At 55.8% G+C, this 19,638-nt stretch overlaps 2 protein-coding genes across 2 annotated transcripts; both read left to right on the top strand.

Moving 5' to 3' along the window:
* The first annotated feature begins 1,211 nt into the window (after window positions 1-1,211).
* On the top strand, window positions 1,212-10,470 carry PTTG1IP (PTTG1 interacting protein). Its single transcript, XM_054207471.1, has 7 exons — window positions 1,212-1,324; window positions 3,840-3,892; window positions 4,832-4,940; window positions 7,391-7,496; window positions 7,604-7,669; window positions 8,090-8,136; window positions 9,675-10,470. The coding sequence occupies exons 1-7, from the start codon at window positions 1,246-1,248 to the stop codon at window positions 9,716-9,718; spliced, it is 504 nt and encodes a 167-aa protein (XP_054063446.1). The 5' UTR covers window positions 1,212-1,245; the 3' UTR covers window positions 9,719-10,470.
* Window positions 10,471-15,432: 4,962 nt separating this feature from the next.
* LOC128911666 (small ubiquitin-related modifier 3) lies at window positions 15,433-19,037 on the top strand. The gene is made up of 4 exons (XM_054206909.1): window positions 15,433-15,559; window positions 15,843-15,971; window positions 17,558-17,629; window positions 18,286-19,037. Exons 1-4 carry the CDS (start codon window positions 15,539-15,541, stop codon window positions 18,346-18,348), a joined length of 285 nt encoding a protein of 94 aa, XP_054062884.1. The 5' UTR covers window positions 15,433-15,538; the 3' UTR covers window positions 18,349-19,037.
* The last annotated feature ends 601 nt before the right edge of the window (window positions 19,038-19,638 follow it).

Genomic DNA, 19,638 nt, shown 5'->3' with positions numbered 1-19,638 from the left:
TCCAGCATTCCTGCCGCTTGGCTATTGACCCGGGTGTCCCTGGAGTCAGTCTTGAGTCAGTCAGGGTTTCAAAGAAGTATCAAAGGGGCTGGGATGCTGGTGTTACCATGTCTGTCCTGGGTTATCTTTTATCCTTCATGGGCAGCTCTAGGCTTCCCAGAAGACAGAGTCCTTCTTACCAGGGCCAGGTTGTCCTTTAGTTTGTTTTATCCTAGAATCACAGAACCATAGAATGGTTTGGGTTGGAAGGGACCTTAAAGATCATCCAGTGCCACCTCCTGCCCTGGGCAGGGACACCTCCCACTAGACCAGGCTGCTCCAAGCCCCGGCCAACCTGGCCTTGAACACCTCCAGGGATGGGGCAGCCACAACTTCTCTGGGCAACCTGGGCCGGGGGCTCATCACCCTCACAGCAAAGAATTGCTTCCTCAGATCTCATCTAAATCTCCCCTCTTTCAGTGTAAAACTGTTCCCACTCATCCCGTGGCTCCCCTCCCTGATCCAGAGTCTGTCCCCAGCTCTCCTGGAGCCCCTTTAGGGGCTGGAAGGGGCTGGAAGGTCTCCCCAGAACCTTCTCTTCCCCAGGCTGAACCCCCCCAGCTCTCTCAGCCTGTCCTCACGGCAGAGGGGCTCCAGCCCTCCCAGCATCTCCGGGGCCTCCTCTGGCCCCGCTCCAACAGGTCCAAGGGTTTTCCTTAAGCATGAACAGTACCAGAGCCTCCAGGAAAATTCCACTGCCTTATTACGCCGCGGCGTTATCATGTGAATTAACACCTGAACAGAGTTAACTGCACTTTCACGCTGTGAGGGCTGATGTAGCGGCGAGGGAAGGGGCTCTGGGGACCCTCTGGGGACCCTCGGGGGTGGGCTGGCGCAGGGGTCAGGGGCAGGGTCTCCGTTCGGGGCTGGCACTCCCCAGACCGGCGGGGTTTCCCGGGAAGGCAGGTGCCCCGCAGCCCCCCTCCTCCCACGGGGGTCTGGCCCCCTCCTGCGGCCGGTCCCGGGGCTGCGCGGGGGGGCGGCGGGCGGTCCGTATCGCCCCCCCGCCCCGGCTCGGGGGCTCACCGGGAAGGGCCAACCGGGCAGGCAGCGCCTCCAGCCCCCGCCCCACCGTTCTCCCTTCCCCTCCCGCCCGTGCTCGGCCCGGCCTCGGGTCCCGACACGGAGGGGCCGCCCCCGGCCCGCCCCCGCGCTCGGCCCTACATAGACGGCGGCCGTGCCCGCCCCGGCCCGCCCGGCTCCGCCATGGCCCCGGCGCTCCGGCTCTGCGCCGCCCTGGCCCTGGCCCTGCTGCCCGCCGCCGCCGCGCTGGACGTGGCGGGAGGTAAGCGCGGCCCCGACGGGGTGGGTGACCCCCCCTCCTCCCCCGGCACCCTGACACACCCCCGGCGCTCCCTCCCCGTTGGGACCGGGGGCCCGGAGCCCTGAGGTGCGCTCCCCGCCCCCCCCCACCGCCGCCGCGCCGCAGGGGGTGGGGATGGGGAGCAGGTCCTGGCCGCAAGCGCTCCCAAAAACCAGGGGTTTTGCAGGACGTCCCGTGCGGGAAGCAGGCGTGTCGCCTCCCGGGCCACGCTCCAGGCGTGCACTGGGTGGCCACTGACCAGGGCCCTGTGGCCACTCAGGATGGGGATGGGCAGTGGGAGCCGGGAGGGCAGGTCCCGTCCTTGGTGGGAGCTCCGCAGGGTGTGATCCTGCGCAGGCAGGGCCCTCTGAGCTCTGGAAGGTGGGGTGCTGGAAGAAGGGCTTTACTTGTTGCTTTCCCAGCTGCCACGGCAATGTCACCCTGCATTTAGTGATGCTAACGGCTTAGCCAGGTCTCAGGTGGGAGTTGGGTACCTGCCCTGGGCAGGGGGCACTCGCTGGGCAGCCAGGCTCCCACTGATGGCCCTTCGGAGGAGATCCCCCTCCAGGACAGGGGAGACTGGCTGGGGGCACCTCAGGCTAAGAGTGTCAGACCAGGAAGAAGATGGGTGCAGTCAGATCCGGGTGAGGAGCAGCGGGTGGCCAACTGCTGCTTCTTGCTGGGTGGAGGATGTAGCATAGCCCCATGGGTGCCATGCCAGGTAGAGAAGCTCTAACAAAGAGTGGGGACAGCCCCTTTCAGGGGTGTCCCGAGAAGTCTGCCCACTCTTCCAAGCAAGGAACTGTTCTCTGCCTGATGACCAGCCCTCTGATGGCTGCGTGGTGGCTCCAGTTGGGAGGAGAGTAAGGACCAGCATGTGTTTTGCTGTCTTCCTTCCACCCCAAGCCACTCACTTCAATTCTCTTGTAGCCAAGTGGCAAAAGCATTGTCCAGAAGGCTTCTAGCACAGCAAGAGCCACCCTCCCACCCCTGTCCCCGAGGACTGCAGTGCTTCCCGTGCCGTCCTCTGCAAGTGGGCTGGTCCCCTGAGATTGGGCATTTGGACAAAACCCCAATCCTGAAGGGCTGCAAAGTCTTGGAAATGGCCCGTTCCCATACAGCTGTGAGAGGGTGGCTTTGACTTAACAGCTATGAGGGTGAAACCCATGGGTGCCAGAAGAGGGGACACCCTGGGAGGAAGCAGAGTGTCAATAGGAAGCCTGGTCAAAACCTCAGGCTCTACTTTTGCCTGCCAATGACCTCCTGGGGTGCAAGAGGGCTGTTTCGTGACTCCTTGTAAGCAGAGAGTCTCGCGGCAGCACAGGCGCTGTGATGCTTTTCCGGCCTCAGCTGCAGAAACAGGGAAGATGCAGCTTCCTAGAGTGTTTAAAATCTGCAATCTCGGCCTCTCCGGGCGGTGTGTAAACACCCTTATCTGAGCTGTTAATAAATTGCCCAGTTGTTTGGAGGGCCGTGCAGAGCATGTGACTGTTGACAGTGGGTCACAGCTGAGGGCTCCTGCCAGCTGGAGAGAGAAAATGCAGCTTTGCTGCTTGGGAGTGTGGAAAACAAGCACCTCGGGAACTGATTTTTACTATTTTTTTTTTCCTGATTAAGGTGCTGTGAAGCAGTGATCCTTCTTCCACCAGTTACTGAGTAGTCAGGCAAATTGGTTTGTGTTTTGGTGATTTTTTTTTTTTTAAGCCATAGTCAAACAGGCTGATGCTTGGACGCTTTAGGCAGGGGTGAGGTTTAACTGGCTCATCTCAAGGGCTGGCAGATCACCCTTCCTGAGGATCTGGGGAAGCATAGCAGTGAAATGGCAGGTGACTGTCATGTAGGAAGACTTTCCTGCTGCTGGGAGCTGCAGGCAAGCCCAGGAAGGTGACTGGACTGGGCCACCTTCTCCTGTGTTCAGATCTGGTCCATTCCCCCTGCACAGCTGACCTGTCTCCCCTGGGGGTGGTCATCCATGAGGGCACTGGTGCCAAGGGAGGGTATAGGTTCCCATGGGGAACGCAGATGCTTGTCCTCCCTTGTGCTCCTCTGCTTTTCCTGGTAGTAACTTCCTTGTCTGGGGCTTGTTTGCTTGAGCTGCTCTGTCGTCTGATGATTGGGACTGCACCGCCTGCCCAGTGCTTGTCCTTGTCCTTGCAGGGTCCCTCCAGAGTGACCCCAGCTGTGTCCCCCAGCTGTCCCACTGCCTGCTGGCCACAGCAGGTGCTCGGGCTTTTAGGGAAATAAGACCCAGGGAAAGGAACTTGCAGCTTTGGGTCAGCGTGGGCAAGGCAGATGACTTCCATTTGCATTTGGGCTTCCCACTGTGACACCAAGTATGTTTTGAAGCTCCTGCAGCAGCATTACGCTGATCCGATGGGAGCGAACGCCTCCCAGAGCGGGCAAAGCCATGGACAGGAGCAGGCTCTGAGGAGCCTGGAGTTTTAAACCACTGAGAAGCTCTTCAAAGTACTGAGGTGTATTTTTTTCATTTCCGTAGAGTGTGGCCAGTATACGAACAAGAGCTGTGAGGAGTGTCTGAAAAATGTCACCGTAAGTAGCAGCAGTAAAACTCCCAACCTCTTGTGATGCCTCAAAAGGTGGCGTGGGCTTTGTGGGCTGTAACGGAGCCATTTCCCTCTTGGACGGGGGGCTGCTCCCCTGCCCTTGTCCTGAGCACGCTGCAAATGGCACCCACCCATGATGGTGAGAGGGCAAGCCCTCTTCGGTGCTCTGGGAAGAGGTTGCCAGAAACTGCTTGGGTTTTGTTGTATGCTTTTTCAAGTGGAGTAACGGAATTGCTGAGCTCCTCCTCATGGATGGGAGACTCTGCCGGGGGGACAGTGGTGAAGGAGCTGAGTGGGCTGGGCTGGCTGGTCAAGCTGCCCCTCCACCAGTGTCTGTGGCGCTGGGTGGGTGCGGGATGCGTACCTGTGTCCTGCCAACCTCCTCCACCGCCTTATCTCCGATATCAGCAAACGTGAACTTGAGTCACATCTCATAACTGACTTCGCCAGAACCAGTTTGACCAAACCCAACCAAACGCTGGCATTGGGGGTTGGAGCCACCAGGAGAGGAAGGTGCAAAGCTGCTGCAGGTAGTCTGGCTGGGAAGGACCAGGGAGGGCACACACAAACCTCTCCTGCTCATCTGCTCTGTGCTGAGTGGCTTTTCTCAAAGGCTTTCTTATTATCCCCAAAATGCCATGTGTAGTAAATATGAAGAATTCGGTGATCAATACCATCACGCAAACCAGGAGAAGGGTTCTCGGCATCTTCACTTGCCCTAGAAATCTGCACTCCCTTCACCTGCCTCTCCTGGTGCCGGCAACCCTGATGCAGCCTGTGCTGAGCAAACGCAAGTGTTACTCCCGAGCATCCCATTGCTGCTGGGTGTTACCTGGCTCTCGGGAGCAGGCGGTGGTGGCCCTGTGTTGCCATGGCTAGCAGCACTGCCACACAGCAGTAACGCTGTGCTGCTCCTCTGTCCCAGTGCCTGTGGTGTGCCAGCAGCGGGAGGTGCGTGGAGTACCCCGTCCGAAGAGTCCTTCCCCAGGCTGACCTCTGTGAGCTCCGCTCTGCGCGCTGGGGAGTCTGCTGGGGTAAGTGGATTGGGCTCGAGTGACGACTGCCTTCCGTGCGTGCTGCTAAACGGCACCGACTGCCACTCGCGCTAGTGCTAATGGGAGGTTTCCCTTGCCTCCCTTTCTCACTGCTGGTGTAGCAATGACAGGCTGAAGTCTATCGGGGTTCTGCGAACTTCCTGAAGCGTGGGCGAGAAAGCGGAGTGTGAGCAGTTCCCTGCCTTCTGGCAAGAAGGACCCGTGGGGTTTTAGCTACTCTAAATACGTTCCTCCTGCTTTGGTGTGATGGAGGCTTCCGCATGCGGCCAGCGCCTAGGAACAGGAGTCAAAGGCGCTCTGCAGGCAGCTGCCTGCGCAACCCTTCCCGGCGCTCAACGCATGGACACCAGAGGCTGACTCTTCAGCAGGTCTCTCCTCCACACCCCGTGCTTCATTCCTTGCACGGCGTCTGGCTCTTCACCTTTAGCAGTGTGGCTGCTGTCCTAGGCGGGCTCTTAAAATTCATGGGGACTCTTGCGACCAGAAATGAGATGACTTCTCTGGAAGCCCACACGGGCTTCTTCTAGTGCTGAGCGTGCTGCGGTCCTGCTCAGCTCTTGTCCACCTGAGAAAATACCCTCTTCCAAAACCAGCCAGGCATAAGCTGTGCTGCAGCTGGCTGCCTGCAACCAGGTCACCTCCGGGAGCTTTTTCTGACTGCCTTTCCTCCTTGGTGCTCTGTTTCCTGGTGGGTTTCTGGAGAGATTAGTGTCTTGGTTAGGCCAAGCATGCTCATGCTCAGACAGGACCCAGCTTTTGGGGGCTGGGGCAGCTAGGAAGCAAGATGGGGCTTGATTTCGCTCACCTTCCCCTTGATGGGGAATGTGGAGCTGAATTGTGGTCGCCTGACATCTATTGTGCTTGGGGCTGGGCTCTCTTCTCTACCCGCAGGAGAGCTAAAACCACTCCCATACCTTGTGGAGGAAGAATCTCCTCTTTGTGAGCACTACAGTATGCTTTTCTGACACTTGTGTAAGACCTTGAAATACTAGTTTTTATGTGCGTGGCTTCACAAAAGGTTTCATTATAGAAGAACGCATTCCTTAGCTTGTAAAACTCGCTTTAGAGGAGATTAGTCCTGCGGGAGATTAGCTCTAAAATGAGTCTGCATTTTTAGTCTCTGTGTGTGTGTGTGTGACTTAAGCCTTCATAATCAGGTGGAGGAGTGCCCAGTGCTCTGTCATGGACCTCTCTCTCTGGGAAGGTGTGATCTGAACCCCGGGCTCACCCTGAAAGCCAAGGTTTCAGAAGCATTAATACAGACGTGTGGCGGTGGAGAAATTCCCATTTGAGCTGATGTGAAGCTCTCATTGAAGCAGGAGCTGGAGGCTTGGAAAGCAACTTCAGTGGTGGAGTCAGCTCAGCCTGGAGCACTCCAATAAGGCTGCTGAGCCCCTGCAGCGAGGGGACAGGCAGGCATCTCCTGAAACACCCTGGAACGCGCCACATGCGGTGCTTGGGCTTTGTGCTGGGTTTGGGATCCGAGCCGCGTGGAAAAGAGGGATGAGAAGTGCTCTGAGCAGGCGCAGGTGCACTAGGATTTCCGCAACCTGGCTGCAGTGTGTGAACTGCTTCCTAAATAAATATTTCCACAGGCAAAATGTCTCTGAACAGTCTGAATCATACTTGGAAGAAACCCCTCTTTGTTTCAAAGGATTTCAGGTGATGTCTAGATATGTCCGTTTTGGCTGGTGTCTCTGCTGCTGTTACCGCAGGAGCTGAGTAGGATGACTGCCTGCCTCCCTGGGGCCGGGGCTGGAGGCTGCTGCTTCACCACCACGTCCCAGCGGGTTTTGCACTGTGCGTGGGCGAGCAGATCCCCCAAGCCCTGGGGACAGATGGCGGTGGGGTGCAGGAAGCAGCCTTCCACCTTCAGCTGCGCTGCTGGCCCCGAGCCGATGAATCCCAATGGATTTTGTCTCACTTTCTCTCACCCAAGGCCTCCAGACACCCCATAAGTGCCTCCAGTCCGCTGTCGTCTCATCTTAAGTGACTTCTGAGGCTGGTTCCTGTGGGTAGTAACTCCAGTGCCAGCTGTGGCCTCTCTGTTGGAGGTTGCTCCTCAGCACTCAAGCCTCCAGGTTTTTTCCCTTGATGGGTTACTGTTCAGCTGGATTAGTGATTAAGACAGCTTTGCTCCTGTTTCTGACAGAGGAGTTTGACCTGAGTGCGTCTGTTCTTGCCTTTCTTCATAGCCAGTAGCTGAGTGCTATAGTTAGCACCTACACATACTCTGTTGGCGCGTACGTGCTGTGCCAACACTTGGTTTACCTATACATAAGGATGTCCATCTTGCTTTCCCAGGCTGATACACACGTCTCCAGCCCGGTGACTGACGCTGCTGGTGGCAGTGGCTGTATGCTTGTAAATACTGTAGCTGCAGGCAGCCGTGTATTTGTGTGCTAAATGTCTTTTGTCAAATCCTTTAGTGAACTTTGAAGCCCTGATCATTGCGATGTCTGTGGTGGGAGGAACGATCCTTATCGCGTTGGGGGTCTGCTGCTGCTGCTGCTGTTGTAAGAAAAAGAGCAAAAAGCAAGTATCGCAGGGTTTCCCTGTTTTCTCGGAGTAGCTCAGATGCAACCACATGCTGTTGCAGAACTGAGTGCCGGGCGCTGCTAACGGGCTCTTCTGTCTGTCAGGCCAGACAAGGATGAGGAGAGAGCGGCCAGGGAGCGGGAGAAGAGGCGGGTGCGGCAGGAGGAGAGGTGAGGTTGCCCCACAGCACCTGCTCCCCTGTGAGCGAGCCACACTGCCTCAGGCTGCAGGACAACTTGGCTCCTGCCTGTACCGTCAAACGTGATGCCAGGAGGCACGTGGGGCTTGACACATGCGGTCAGTGGCTGTTTCAGCCCTAGCTCAGATGTAAACCTCATGAGCAATGTCTTTCTGGGATGACTCATGGATGCAGCATCACAACAGTGCTGCGTATCTGACTCCCCGAGGGCTGCTGATGCGCGTGGGCTCTGGTGGTCCCCAGTGCCTCTGGGAGGTGGGCGGCAGGGGGCTGAGCAAACCCGGCAGCCTGGAGCTCCCTGGGTTGGGAAGAAGCAAGGAGCTGTAGCTCCTGTTGCTTGGTTTTGTATCGCCAGTCACTGACTCCTGGGTTTTCTGTTTGCTTCTTGCAGGAGAGCAGAGATGAAATCACGGCATGATGAAATCCGAAGAAAATACGGTACAGTGCTGACGTGCGCGATTCAGACTAGGCTTTGGATCGAGCAGCCGCAGTAACCATGTTCCTTGCTATGGTTACAGCTGCAGAGGAGACCTGGCCAGCAGGGAAAACAGTCTCTGCTTTCCCTGTCTCAGTGAATTTCTCTCTTGCCCTCTGGGAGCAAGTGTAGAGATGCTTGAGTCTCTTGAGTGACCCCACACAAGTGTTGCTCCTCTTGGGCAGGGAAGAGGGAGTGTTTAACACTCCCTGGGACCCACGTCCTCCGAACTCACCATGTGGGAAAAACCGCCGGGGCTTGAATGGAGGGGAGAAGCAGAAGGTGGTAGACACAGCACCGGCCGTAATGCTTCTGCCCTTCAGGCATGGCCCTCAGGCAGCCCTGTGGCTGCTCCAGAACCCTGGGGTGGGGGGCCAGGCGGGAGCCTGGGTGTCCACAGCTGCAGGAGCAGAGAGCAGGCACCAGCCTGACCGCAGAGCCGGTCCTCTGTGCTGGCAGCCATTCCCTGGGAGGTGGCTCCGTCCCCTGGTGCTGGGAGTGCTCCCTCCTGGGGCTGGACTGTCCTTCAGGGGAGTCCCACAGCCCCGGGTGAGGATCTGCCTGAGGGAGCGGCAGCCTGGAAGGAAGAGGGGAGCAGCCAGTCGCTGGGAGCCGATGAGGGGTCTCTTCTGCCTGCCTGTTGGGGCTGCTGGGGGCTCCCCCAGGGTGGCCATGGAGCAGGGAGCAGTCAGACTCAGGCACGTTGACCGTGGTGGTCTCTGTCTTTGGTGGGGCTGTAGGATAAGCTGGAGACCCTTCTTCTGCCTGCAGCTGCTGCCTGCTGCAGGTCCAGGTTGGGCAGGAGATCCAGGGGCGTCTGGTTGGGCTGGCTCCTCTGGGGGAGGAAGAGCAGGCAACGCTGTGCCTGAAGGAGCCCTTGGTGGGGGAAGCACCTGCTCATGGAGGTGGAGGAGCTGTGCTCCAGGACTGTCTTGCCGTGCCAGGGCTCTGTCCTGCTGCAGCCTGACCGCAGAGTTTGCAATCTCGTCCTTTCCGGCTGTTGGGCCAGTGTTGGGCTGGGGGTGGGAAAGCAGCCAACAGAGTGGCACGGGGGCTTGTCACTGGCCCAGGAATCCAGGCAGCCCCATGCCTTGCCTTGCTGTCTTCCAGCCTGGGGATGTAGGAGTAGGGGAGCAAGTCTAAGAACAGTTTTAATTGCTGGCTGGGGCTAAACCATGACAAATTTGGGTCTGGGCTCCCTGCTTCCAAGTCCAGTCCAACAGAAGGAACTTGCAGAAGGAGTGCTCTGGAAGAGCCGTTGTGCTGCTTTACCTGGGAGAGGAGCTTGCCATCAGGTCAAGCTTCTTAATGGACCTCTCCTCTTGTGCGGAGGAAGAGAGTGAAATAGCGCTGATGGCATGCACAGCTCGAATAAGAGCACGTCTTTCAGAAGGACTGCAGGACAGGAGACTGGATGAAGCACAAATGGCAGAGTTGTTGCCAAGAACTAGGTTTGTGGCTGGCATGGCTGCTGTCTGAACTGCTGTCTCTTCTCCTCTAGGCCTGTTCAAGGAAGAGAACCCTTATGCAAAATTTGAGAATTAGCATCTCTGAACTTGCCCACCCCAGTGAACAGTGCCTTCCTGCAGAGCCGCAGGACTCCACACTCCCCCTGCCACGAGGAGACCACCGTGGTGCCACTTCCCACTTCAGCTGCCACAGAAGCCTTGGTGACACCACTGTCCCCACTCCCAGATGCTGGGTTTGGTCCAGAGCTTTGCTCTTGCTCTGCTGGTGCAAGAAAACGTGGTGGCAATACCAGAGGATGACACATTTCTTCTCACTCACCCCTGGGGTGGTAACGGAGTCCAAAGCAATGCAAATAACAGCCCTTGTCCCTGGCCAAGGGCAAACCCAACTTTACGCATCTTTCTTGCTCCTGCCTCACCAAATGCCCTTCACGCACACAGACATAGGCTCTTTTGTCACTCCCCTTTTCTTTTTCTTTTTCTTTTTTTTTTTTTCTTTTAGTATAGGCAAAAGCCAACAAGATTTTCTTGATGTGTCAGTCAGCAGGAGGCCTTGGCTGTTACTCCAGATGCCTGTACTTCTCCCAGCACATTAGCATTCCTTTCAAAAAGCACAAGTTTCCGGTTATTTCGGGCCTCCAGGAGGAAGGTCCCACATGCACGTTCTCACTTGCAACTAATCTGGGGAAATGCCCCAACTCTCCTACCTCTCTGTGCCTTTCTAGAAGGGTGGTCTCCTGGGCTTGATGGCCATGGCCGATAGCAATACTGTAGAATTCAGATGCATTTACAATATGTTGACTACATATTAAACTGATTTGATTACTATCCTAGTCTGAAAGAGTTTAATTCTGCTTCCACACCAGGTGCGGGTTGGCAGTGATGGCCGATGGAGTTGACGCCATTATGTGGCCCTGATGGGGCCGCTGAGGGAGGCAGAAGCAAGGCTGCCTTGAACTCTTGCTGGGCTTGAAAGGAAGAGTCTGTTCGTGGAGATGGGTAAATGGCTTTAAGCTAAAAGAGGGGAGATCTAGACTGGATATATGGAAGAAATTTTTTACGCTGAGGGTGGTGAAACACTTGCCCAGGTTACCCAGAGATGTGGTTGATGTCCCGTTCCTGGAAACATCCTGCGTCAGGCTGGGTGGGGCTCTGAGCAACCTGATCCAGTTGAAGATGTCCCTGCTCGTGGCAGGGGGGTTGGACTAGGTGATCTTTAAAGATCCCTTCCCACCCAAACCATTCTATGTTCAGGTGTTAGGAAAAGCTGGATGTTGGGAGTAATGCTGCTCTCTAGGAAAGGAGCTGTGTCTCTGCAAGAGCTTGGCCTGTGTCCTCTAGCACCCCTGAGAGCCCTTGTCTAAGTAGGGTGGCCTGGGGGGCTCCTGGCAGCATTGGGCACCAAATAAACTCTGTGCTGTGCTACCTAGGTAAGGGACCCAGGGGTGGGGAAAGGAGGACGGGACCTGACTGCTCTTACGTGGTCCTATACTTGACCAAAATTGGTTTTGCAGTATGAAGAAGACTTGCATGCAAGCAATACGCCTCCCTTGATAGGTTTGTCTAAGAAAAGCTGACTATTGCCTTCTGCCAGGTGGAGTGACTCGCTCCGGGCCGCAGATGGGAGCATTTCTGTGGGTTTGTATGAAGTGCTCTATTTGCATTGCCAGGCTTATGGCCCTCGGACGCAAACTGCTTGAGCTGAACTTCTGAAGCTACACCAACTGTGAAACCTTACTGCTGCTGGCTGAGCTGTGCGCCGGCTGCTAGAATCTGGCTGGCTTTTGCCAGGATGGCCAGAGATGCAAGACTTGCAGGTGAATTTTAATCTGGGCCCTCTCTGGCCGCTGCCAGAAGATACTCTGCTTCAGGTGGTAGGAACAAAGTGAACTGCTGAATAAGCACCTGGTCTGTAACCTGGGCTCCTGATAGTGTGAACTAGGCTGCAGTGACAAGCTCTCGTGGGTGCTCTCCCATCTTCTGTCCTAGTCCGTTGGGCTGGCTGGAGAGGGGCTGCATCCCTTGTGCTGCTGGTCGAGAGCAGTGGGAAGTGGTGACAGCATCTTATTTGGTTCCGCCTCCCCTTGCGGGGCTGGGAGATGATGCTTTAAAGAAATCCTCGATGCTCTGCGTTTGGTTTGGAGCTCCTTGCGCAAACTGCCCTGTGCACATGGAAAACAAAGTGTGGAGCCCTGCAAGGTGAAGTGAAAATGCTGATAAAGACCATGGTTGTGCCCTGTGCTTTACTGGGTACAGTGACCTGGAGGGGCTGTGGTCCCCCTGCCAGACAAAGATGGGGGGGACACTATGGGAGCTTTGTTTAAGAACAAGCAATGTATGGGGGCAGCTGGTGCTAAACCGCAAAGTCGTTAGAGCTGGCTTTATCCCTCGCAGGCTGCGATAGGCTCCGGGTCCCATCCAGCCCTGGGGACTGGGACCAGTATAATCCCTTTGAGCTACCTGAGCGCTTCCACTGGCCCCGCAATCAGCACTAAGGAGTGGTGCCTCAAAAACCAGCAGGGATGGGGGACCCCTGCAAGCAGGGTCCCCTTGTTGGGACCCGACTCGTTCCAGGCTCTGAGCTCCTCTGCTGAACCAGGGCAACAGAGGGACCTGCTCCACCTGGGGAACCAGGTCCCTGCCTGGATGGAGCATAACTGTGCCCTGGGGACAAGCAGAGGGCACGGCGTGCTGCCAGGGCAGCAGCAGTTACTGCTGGGCAGAAACGCTGTGTCCTCTGCTCGCATCCTGGGCTCCAGCATCCCCGGTCCCAGGGCTGCCTTCCATAGCCTGTGATGGAGCTCCTGCTAATTTTTCTAATTAATCCTGCGAAGGTTGCTGTGGGCAGGTACTGTGTGGCTGATGCACTGCAAAGCTGGCGATCCCTTTGGCTTGGTTGGCCCACGGCGGGGAGGTGAAGCTGGCTCCTTCGGTGGCTGAGATGCCTGCCCAGGTGCGGGAAGAAGTACGTCCACACTGTAATCAAGAGCTGAGCCTGGCATCTAAAAAGATCCTTCATGAGGATTAATTAGTCATTTGCGAGGCTGCTGTGCTGTGAAGGCTGCCCTGCTCAGGACGGGGGAGCAGATGGCGATGGGGACGGCACGGCTGAGGGGTGCGACAGTGTGCCCCACCGCCCGCGGGGTGCACGGCCGAGGACGACGGGCACTCGGAGGATGGATGAGGGCACTTGGAAAGAAGGGTATAACAGGGAGTCTGGCTTTGAGCCACAGGACGGTTGCACATATAAGGGTGCCGCAACTGTGGGACAGCCCTGCACAAAAAGGCCAGACAAAGCTGGCGCTGGGCCGATTCCCCGGGCAGGGCTCGGCCGCTCTGCCCGGCAATAGGAAAGGTGGGACAAAGAGCTGATGCCCTGAGGAAGGTGAAATCCCTGGGTAAAGGCTGAGCTGTGAGCAGGGGCTCCCCGCCTGAAGGTGGAGGATGACTGTGCTAGGGTGGCCTGCCGCTCCTGTGGCCGTGGCGGCAGCAGCAGCAGGGCCCCAGAAGTCCCCAGCGCCGGAGATTCTCTGCTGAGTGTGGGGAGCGCAGCCCGCCTGTGCCCTGCCAGTGAGTCCAGAGCCTGTCCGAGCAGCGGGACAGTGACGGACGCAGCCAGCTCTGCTACCCACCAGAGACCACCGAAGACCCATCATGGCTGCGGAGGGCCCGGGAGGAAGAGCCAGGCTCAGGGGATCGCGTGCGCTGCCTCCCCTGGTTCCACTTCTCAGCAGGGAAGCCGGGCTCCCGGGGTCCCTCTGAAATAAAAACACTGGGGATGCTGAGAGGGGCCGCGTCTGGTTCCCTCCCTGGCGGTTTGCTCAGTGCTGCAAAACTGGGGGAGTGGGAGGGATATGGCCCTGAAACTGGGGGAGAGGGAGGGATGTGGCTGTGGGAACCTGGGGAGAGGGTGGGGTATGGCTCAAGAACTGGTAGAGAGGGAGGAATGTGGATGTTGGAACTGGAGGAGAGGGGCCATTACTGGTTTCTTCCATCCCTGTCCCTGCGGGGATGCACTCCAGGAAGGGAAAGGGAAAGGCAGAGTCCCCTGGGACTCTTCCAAGCAGATCCCCGAGGGGGCCAGTGTCTGCTCTCCTGAAGCCCAGGGCGAGGGAAGAGGCTGAGACCAGAGACCCTCCTCTCCTCTCCCAGTCCCACACACCCTCATACTGCAGATGGCTGCTATCCCATGGGGAGGCTCTCCAGGCTGGGGGGAAGCAGCCCTGGCACAGCCACCTGCCAAAGAGCAGCTACGTGAGCCGCCCACGGGAGAAGCGGCCCCAGCCGGGGTGTGCCTCGTTATTTCATAGAATCACAGAATCGTAGAATTGTCTAGGTTGGAAGGGACTTTTAAGATCATCAAGTCCAAACACTGCACAAACCACTACTAAACCATGTTCCTCAGCATCATGTCTACGCAGTGTTTACATGCCTCCAGGGATGGCGATTCCACCACTTCCCTGGTGTTCTGGTTTGAGGGAAAACAGAACCAATTTTCTGTTCAGTAATTTGCAGGGTACTGCAGCCAAGCCTCTTGTAACTAACTGAACTCTCTGAAATTAACGGCATATTGTCCAGACACTGTTCGCTCCCAGAGAGATAAGAGCTATGATTATAGTGAATGCCAAGGGATGGTTTGCACAGAGGCTCTTGCTTATCCTTATTGCTATAACAACCAAGGCCAGCTAACTCTGTTATTTGCCCCGTTGGAGGGTCGGAAGAGCGGAGAGTGGTGGCACCTGCAGGGAGGAGCGGACAGGACAGGGGACCCAAAACTGACCAGTGGGGTATTCCATCCCCTGGGCATCGTGTTCAGTATAAAAGCTGAGGGATCAAAGGGTCAGCTCTTCCTTCAACGGCCGGCATCCGAGAGGACTCTGTCATTTGTTTCAGTGGCCAGCCTGGCCAAAACCACACCTGGGCAGCCTGTTCCAGTGTTTGACAACCCTTTCAGTGAAGAAATTTTTCCTAATACCCATCCTAAACCTCCCCTGGCACAACTTGAAGCCGTTTCCTCCCCTCCTATTGCCTGTTCCTTGGGAGAAGAGACAGACCCCCCCCGGCTACCCCCTCCTTTCAGGTAGTTGTAGAGAGGGAGAAGGTCTCCCCTCAGCCTCCTTTTATCCAGGCTGAACACTCCCAGCTCCCTCAGATGCTCCTCACAAGACTCGTGCTCCAGACCCCTCACCAGCTCCGTTGCCCTTCTCTGGACCCGCTCCAGCACCTCAATGACTTTCTTGTGGTGAGGGGCCCAAAACTGGACACGGTATTTGAGATGCAGCCTCACCAGTGCCAAATACAGGGGGACGATCACTGCCCCGGTCCAGCTGGCCGCACTATTGCTGGTACAGGCCAGGATGCTGTCGGTCTTCTTGGCCACCTGGGCACACTGCTGGCTCATATTCAGCCGACTGCCGACCAACACACCCAGCTCCGTTTCTGCCGGGCAGAAAGAGACACTACTTCGGGAGTCTCTTCTCCAGGGAGGCCCGGACGGCCCCCGCTCCCCCCAAGCGCCGCCCCCCACACACACCGGCCGCCCCCCCCCACACACCGGCCGCCCCCCCCCCCACACCGGCCGCTCTAGGCGCAGCGGCGCACAGCGCCCCCCTGCGGCTGGGCGGGGCCAGGGTTGGCCCGCCCCCTTGGCCCCGCCCCCATGGCCCCGCCCCATGGCCCCGCCCCGTGACGCACTTTCCCCAGCTGCCGAGGGCGGGGCCCCCAGTTGCACGTGACCGGGCTGGGGCCGGCCAATGGGCGCGCGGGGCGGCTGGCGCGGCGGGCTGGGGGCGGGGCCGAGGCGCGCGCTCTCGCGGGCGGCAGGCGGCGGCGGGAGCCGAGCGCGCGGGCCGCTCCCTCAGCGCGCGGGCGCGCGCGCCCTCCCCTCCCCGCCGCCATGTCGGAGGAGAAGCCCAAGGTGAGGCGAGGGGCCGCGGGGCCGGGGCCGGCGGGACTCTGGGCGGTGGCGGGGCCCGGGGCGGCACGGGGGGGGAGCAGGGAGAGAGAGGCCTCTCCGCCGGGCCTTGGGGCAGGGCTGCCGGTGGGGCCCCGCCCCGCCCAGCGGCGTGCGGCGGCCAAGATGGCGGGGTGGGCCGGGCCGGGGCGGTGGGAAGAGCAGGAGGGGGAGGCTCCGCGGAGACCCGAACCGGGTTCTGAACCCGCTTCTGCCCCTCCTCTCCCCCGCGCCGTGTTTCATCCAGGAAGGCGTGAAAACGGAGAACGACCACATCAACCTGAAAGTGGCGGGGCAGGACGGCTCGGTGGTGCAGTTCAAGATCAAGCGGCACACCCCGCTCAGCAAGCTGATGAAGGCCTACTGCGAGCGGCAGGTAGGGCCGCCGCCGGAAAGGGCCCTCGGGGTGGCGGGGGCTCCCCTGCGGCTCCCCCCGGGACGCTGGGAACACCGGTGGGCGGCTGTGGCCGGGCGGGCAGCAGAGCCGGGGCTCCGGGCACTGTCAGTTCTGAGGCGGTACGGATTTTCCCTTCAGTTGGTGGGCGCTGCCTCATCGTCCTCAGGGAGCTCTCAAAATGTCCCGCCACAGCGTTACCGAAATTTCTTCAGTTCTGAGGCCAGTTCACTCTGAATTTTTAGCCTAGTAACCCTCACTTCTGTCATCTTAGAACTTCAGCAACTTTACACAGTGCATGTTTCCTGTTTGGAAGATGGCATGGAGCAAATTCTCCTATGCTGCAGCTTCCACCGTGGGGGTTTTTTCTCCTCCCTTCACCTGTCTCTCCCGTTGCCCACCGTGCAGTTTGTCCTGCTGCATTCTGCAGGTGGTGGCTGGCTGTGCTGTGTCGGTGGCTGTGCCTCGCTGTCACCCTGAGCTGAACAGGAGAGGGCTTTCTCCCCACGGCCCAGGTCCTGAGCCCGTAGCCCCCGGTGAGGTGGTGCAGAGCAGAGGCTGGGGGTGCGAATGGCTTTTGGTGCTGGCATTTCCCCTTGTCTGTTACTCGTGGGCTCCTTTCTTTGCTTACCTGAACCTTATGTTCTGCCCTGTCCCGCGCTTGTTCTCAACACGTCTCAGGTTGAGAAGGAGAACTGAATACGTGGGATCTTCGGAAGGGTGTGGGGAGTTTTGGGGGGGTGTGTGGCTCTGTGTATGACTGGAGGTGTGAATCACGTGGGGATTTTGAAGGATTTTAGAGGGCAAAGCAAAGACTTAGATCCCTGAGGCAGGAAGTAAAGACTGTCTCATGTGATTAAACGCTGTCAGAACAGGATTCAATCGTGAATTCAACTCCAGTTTTAAGGGCAATATTAACTTCTTAACATCAGACGCCAGCATTTTTCTAATAAACCTTGCAAGTAAAAATGTGCCTCAAGTTCTGCAAGTTCTTTTTTCCTCAGACAGTCATCTTCATGGTTTCTTTTCTCATCAGAAGATAAAGAACTAGAACTGGGAGCAGATACCTGGCAGGAGTGAAAACTTGCTTTAACTGTCGATAGTCAGTGCTGATAGCTAGTTACACAAAAAAATTTTTTTTTTCAGCTTTTTTTAAAATGTTTTGCTTTGAATCAACTTAATGTACTGTTACTTCTCTGCCTGCATGAGAAACAATTGCTGCTCCTTCCTGACATGTCCTCTGAGGCTTTATAGAATGGTGTATCGATGGATCTCTTCTTAAATTACCTTTGTAAATTAACTTTTGATACTTGTGCCTTGCAAAGTAGGATCAGAACCAGGTGCCAAAATTGCACCTGTGTGTCCATATAGAGTCCTTGCTGTGCCAGCAGCGCAGTGGGATGTCGCTCAAATGTCACTTCCTCAATTGATATAGCAAGATAGGTGCAGTGAGTTTCCTGTCCAGTTAGTTTGTTAATATTTGTTCTGACAGTAAATCCATTAGTGTTTTGTTTGGCTTCAAAAATGAAAGCGTGGTTTCTCATATTAATTACTTTTTAAACTTGCAGGGCTTGTCGATGAGGCAAATTAGATTCAGATTTGATGGACAACCAATTAATGAAGCAGACACACCTGCACAGGTATGAAAAATACTTTTCCTGCAAATTGCTGTACAGATATTTTGATGTCAGCACGCAGATCAAAGGGGTTTAAAATCAAAATGATTCTGAAATAGTTGCTGTAAGTTTAGCATGGGGTGGGATTATTTTTTTTTATTCCTTGGATGAAGGAAAATGGGTAGGTGCTGAACAAGCCAGGGCTGGAGTGCTGGTGTGGAAGGGGATACCTGGCAAGTGCTGGTGTTTTCGGCTCTGTCCTACTCCTGCCTCAGCCTGTTCAGGGCCAGCGCTGAAGCCATAGCTGCCATGGGCACTGGCGGTGCTGAGAACATGGGGAATTTCTTGGGCTGGCAAGGCCTGAGGCAGGGAACGGAGGAGGTGCTTGACTGGGGAGTTTTGTAGAAGATGCTAAAATGCTGCGTTTGGTCTGAGTGACAGGCATGCCTCTGAAACCATTTTGGGTTTTTTTGCCTCTGAAACCCATTTCAGTGCTGGTGATAGTCCGATCGGAGAGACGACGGAGTGCCTGCTGTGGAGTGATTGATGGAAAGTGTTAAATAATTAAAATTGCACCTCGAGTGCACTATTATTGGTACCGGTTAGGAGTAGAGAGCTAAGTGTAATGCTGAGACTGTGTATTTCAAATCTTGTATTTTCTGTATCTATTACTCTAACAGCTGGAGATGGAAGACGAAGACACTATCGATGTGTTCCAACAGCAGACGGGTGGAGCGTGCTAAGACGTGCCGTCCTTTTGAGAAGAGGAGTTTAAGGATCCTCATCACACCTCACTTTCTCATCTGTCCTTGGATTTGCTATTAAATAGTAAACAAATGAACATGCCAATCACATGGGATTCTTCTAAACTTTAGAGGACACTTACCAAAATTGCTTGTTGTCTTTGACGTACTGCGTGTGCAAGTCAAAACAGTATCTGCAGGGATTAATCTATATCTTAAATTGGGTCAATTTGATTTAAGTTCAGATTAAGTAATATGCATTGTCTCTCTGCTGTTGTATTTTTTCCCTTTTTTTTCTTTTTTTTTTTCTTTTTTTTTTTTCCTCTAAACCTGTGGCCTAAATATTCATCCATGTGTTAGGACATGGAGTGTTCATTGCTGGCTCTTGTCGGTCTTGCCCCTCTGTTTAATTCTAATCATGTAAATAATTCAATATATTTTCATGCCAATCGTGAGCATAAAAGTTTCCTTTTAAGATATGCCTACGGGAAGGAAAAGAGATGCGGATTTGAAGTTTTTAGCGTGTGTTGCAAACACAGTTACTTCAGAAGCGTTTAGCCTATGACACAAGGCTGGTACATGCAGATACAATGCTTAGTATAGCGTCGGAGTTTAAAATATTGCAGATTTACATGTGCTTTGTCATACTATGATGAAGTCGTCTGAAATATACTTTTTTAATGCAGAAATTAGATCTGTCCTGAGTTATTGTCAGAACCGGAGCGGCTGGTCCAACACCTCATGCTCGTGATAGAGCAGCAGTGGTGGGTTTTTGTTGTGCAAGCTTATAAAAAGAGCAGCCCGTCCCTGTGACCTCAGCAGCGTTTGCCCAAGTGATGGCAAACGCTGTCACTGCTCTCCTGCTCCCTTTAGCATCTCTCTCTCTCTCTCAGTTGGTACTAGAAGCGTGCGGCCTCAGGTTTCTTTTTAATACTTGGTTTTGGTAGATAAACTTCATCTATAAATGAGGATTAAAAAAAAAGAAAAAAAAAAAAAAGCGTTCTAATGTCCCCGAGCTGTATGTGCAGAAGAGCTGTCAAGACCCTGAGGAGCAAGGAGGTGTATGCGTGTTCAAAAAATAATAACCTGCTCTACCGCCTCCCCAGAATTTTCAGGATCTTAAAGGCATTTGTGTGGTGGGTGAGCTTCACACGTGGTGTGTCTCTGTGGGGACGCAGCGAGAGCTCTGCAGGCCCTGGAGTCTGTTCCAGGAGTGGTTTTGCTGAGGCCACCCTCTTGTCCCAGCTGCTGCACCCTGGGCTCCCTTTGGCCACCTTGGATCGCCTCCTG

Source organism: Rissa tridactyla, chromosome 6 (assembly GCF_028500815.1).
Source record: "Rissa tridactyla isolate bRisTri1 chromosome 6, bRisTri1.patW.cur.20221130, whole genome shotgun sequence".
Classification (NCBI taxonomy): Eukaryota; Metazoa; Chordata; class Aves; order Charadriiformes; family Laridae; genus Rissa; species Rissa tridactyla.
Note: the sequence above shows the minus strand (reverse complement) of the source record. Positions and strands in the feature narration are given on the sequence as shown.

Coding starts and splice junctions, on each gene's coding strand:
- PTTG1IP (XM_054207471.1), top strand. CDS start 1,246: ATGGCCCCGGCGCTCCGGCTCTGCGCCGCCCTGGCCCTGGCCCTGCTG. Junction 7,670..8,089: donor CGGGTGCGGCAGGAGGAGAG/GTGAGGTTGCCC, acceptor TGCTTCTTGCAG/GAGAGCAGAGATGAAATCAC. Junction 8,137..9,674: donor TGAAATCCGAAGAAAATACG/GTACAGTGCTGA, acceptor CTTCTCCTCTAG/GCCTGTTCAAGGAAGAGAAC.
- LOC128911666 (XM_054206909.1), top strand. CDS start 15,539: ATGTCGGAGGAGAAGCCCAAG. Junction 15,560..15,842: donor TGTCGGAGGAGAAGCCCAAG/GTGAGGCGAGGG, acceptor TGTTTCATCCAG/GAAGGCGTGAAAACGGAGAA. Junction 17,630..18,285: donor AAGCAGACACACCTGCACAG/GTATGAAAAATA, acceptor TTACTCTAACAG/CTGGAGATGGAAGACGAAGA.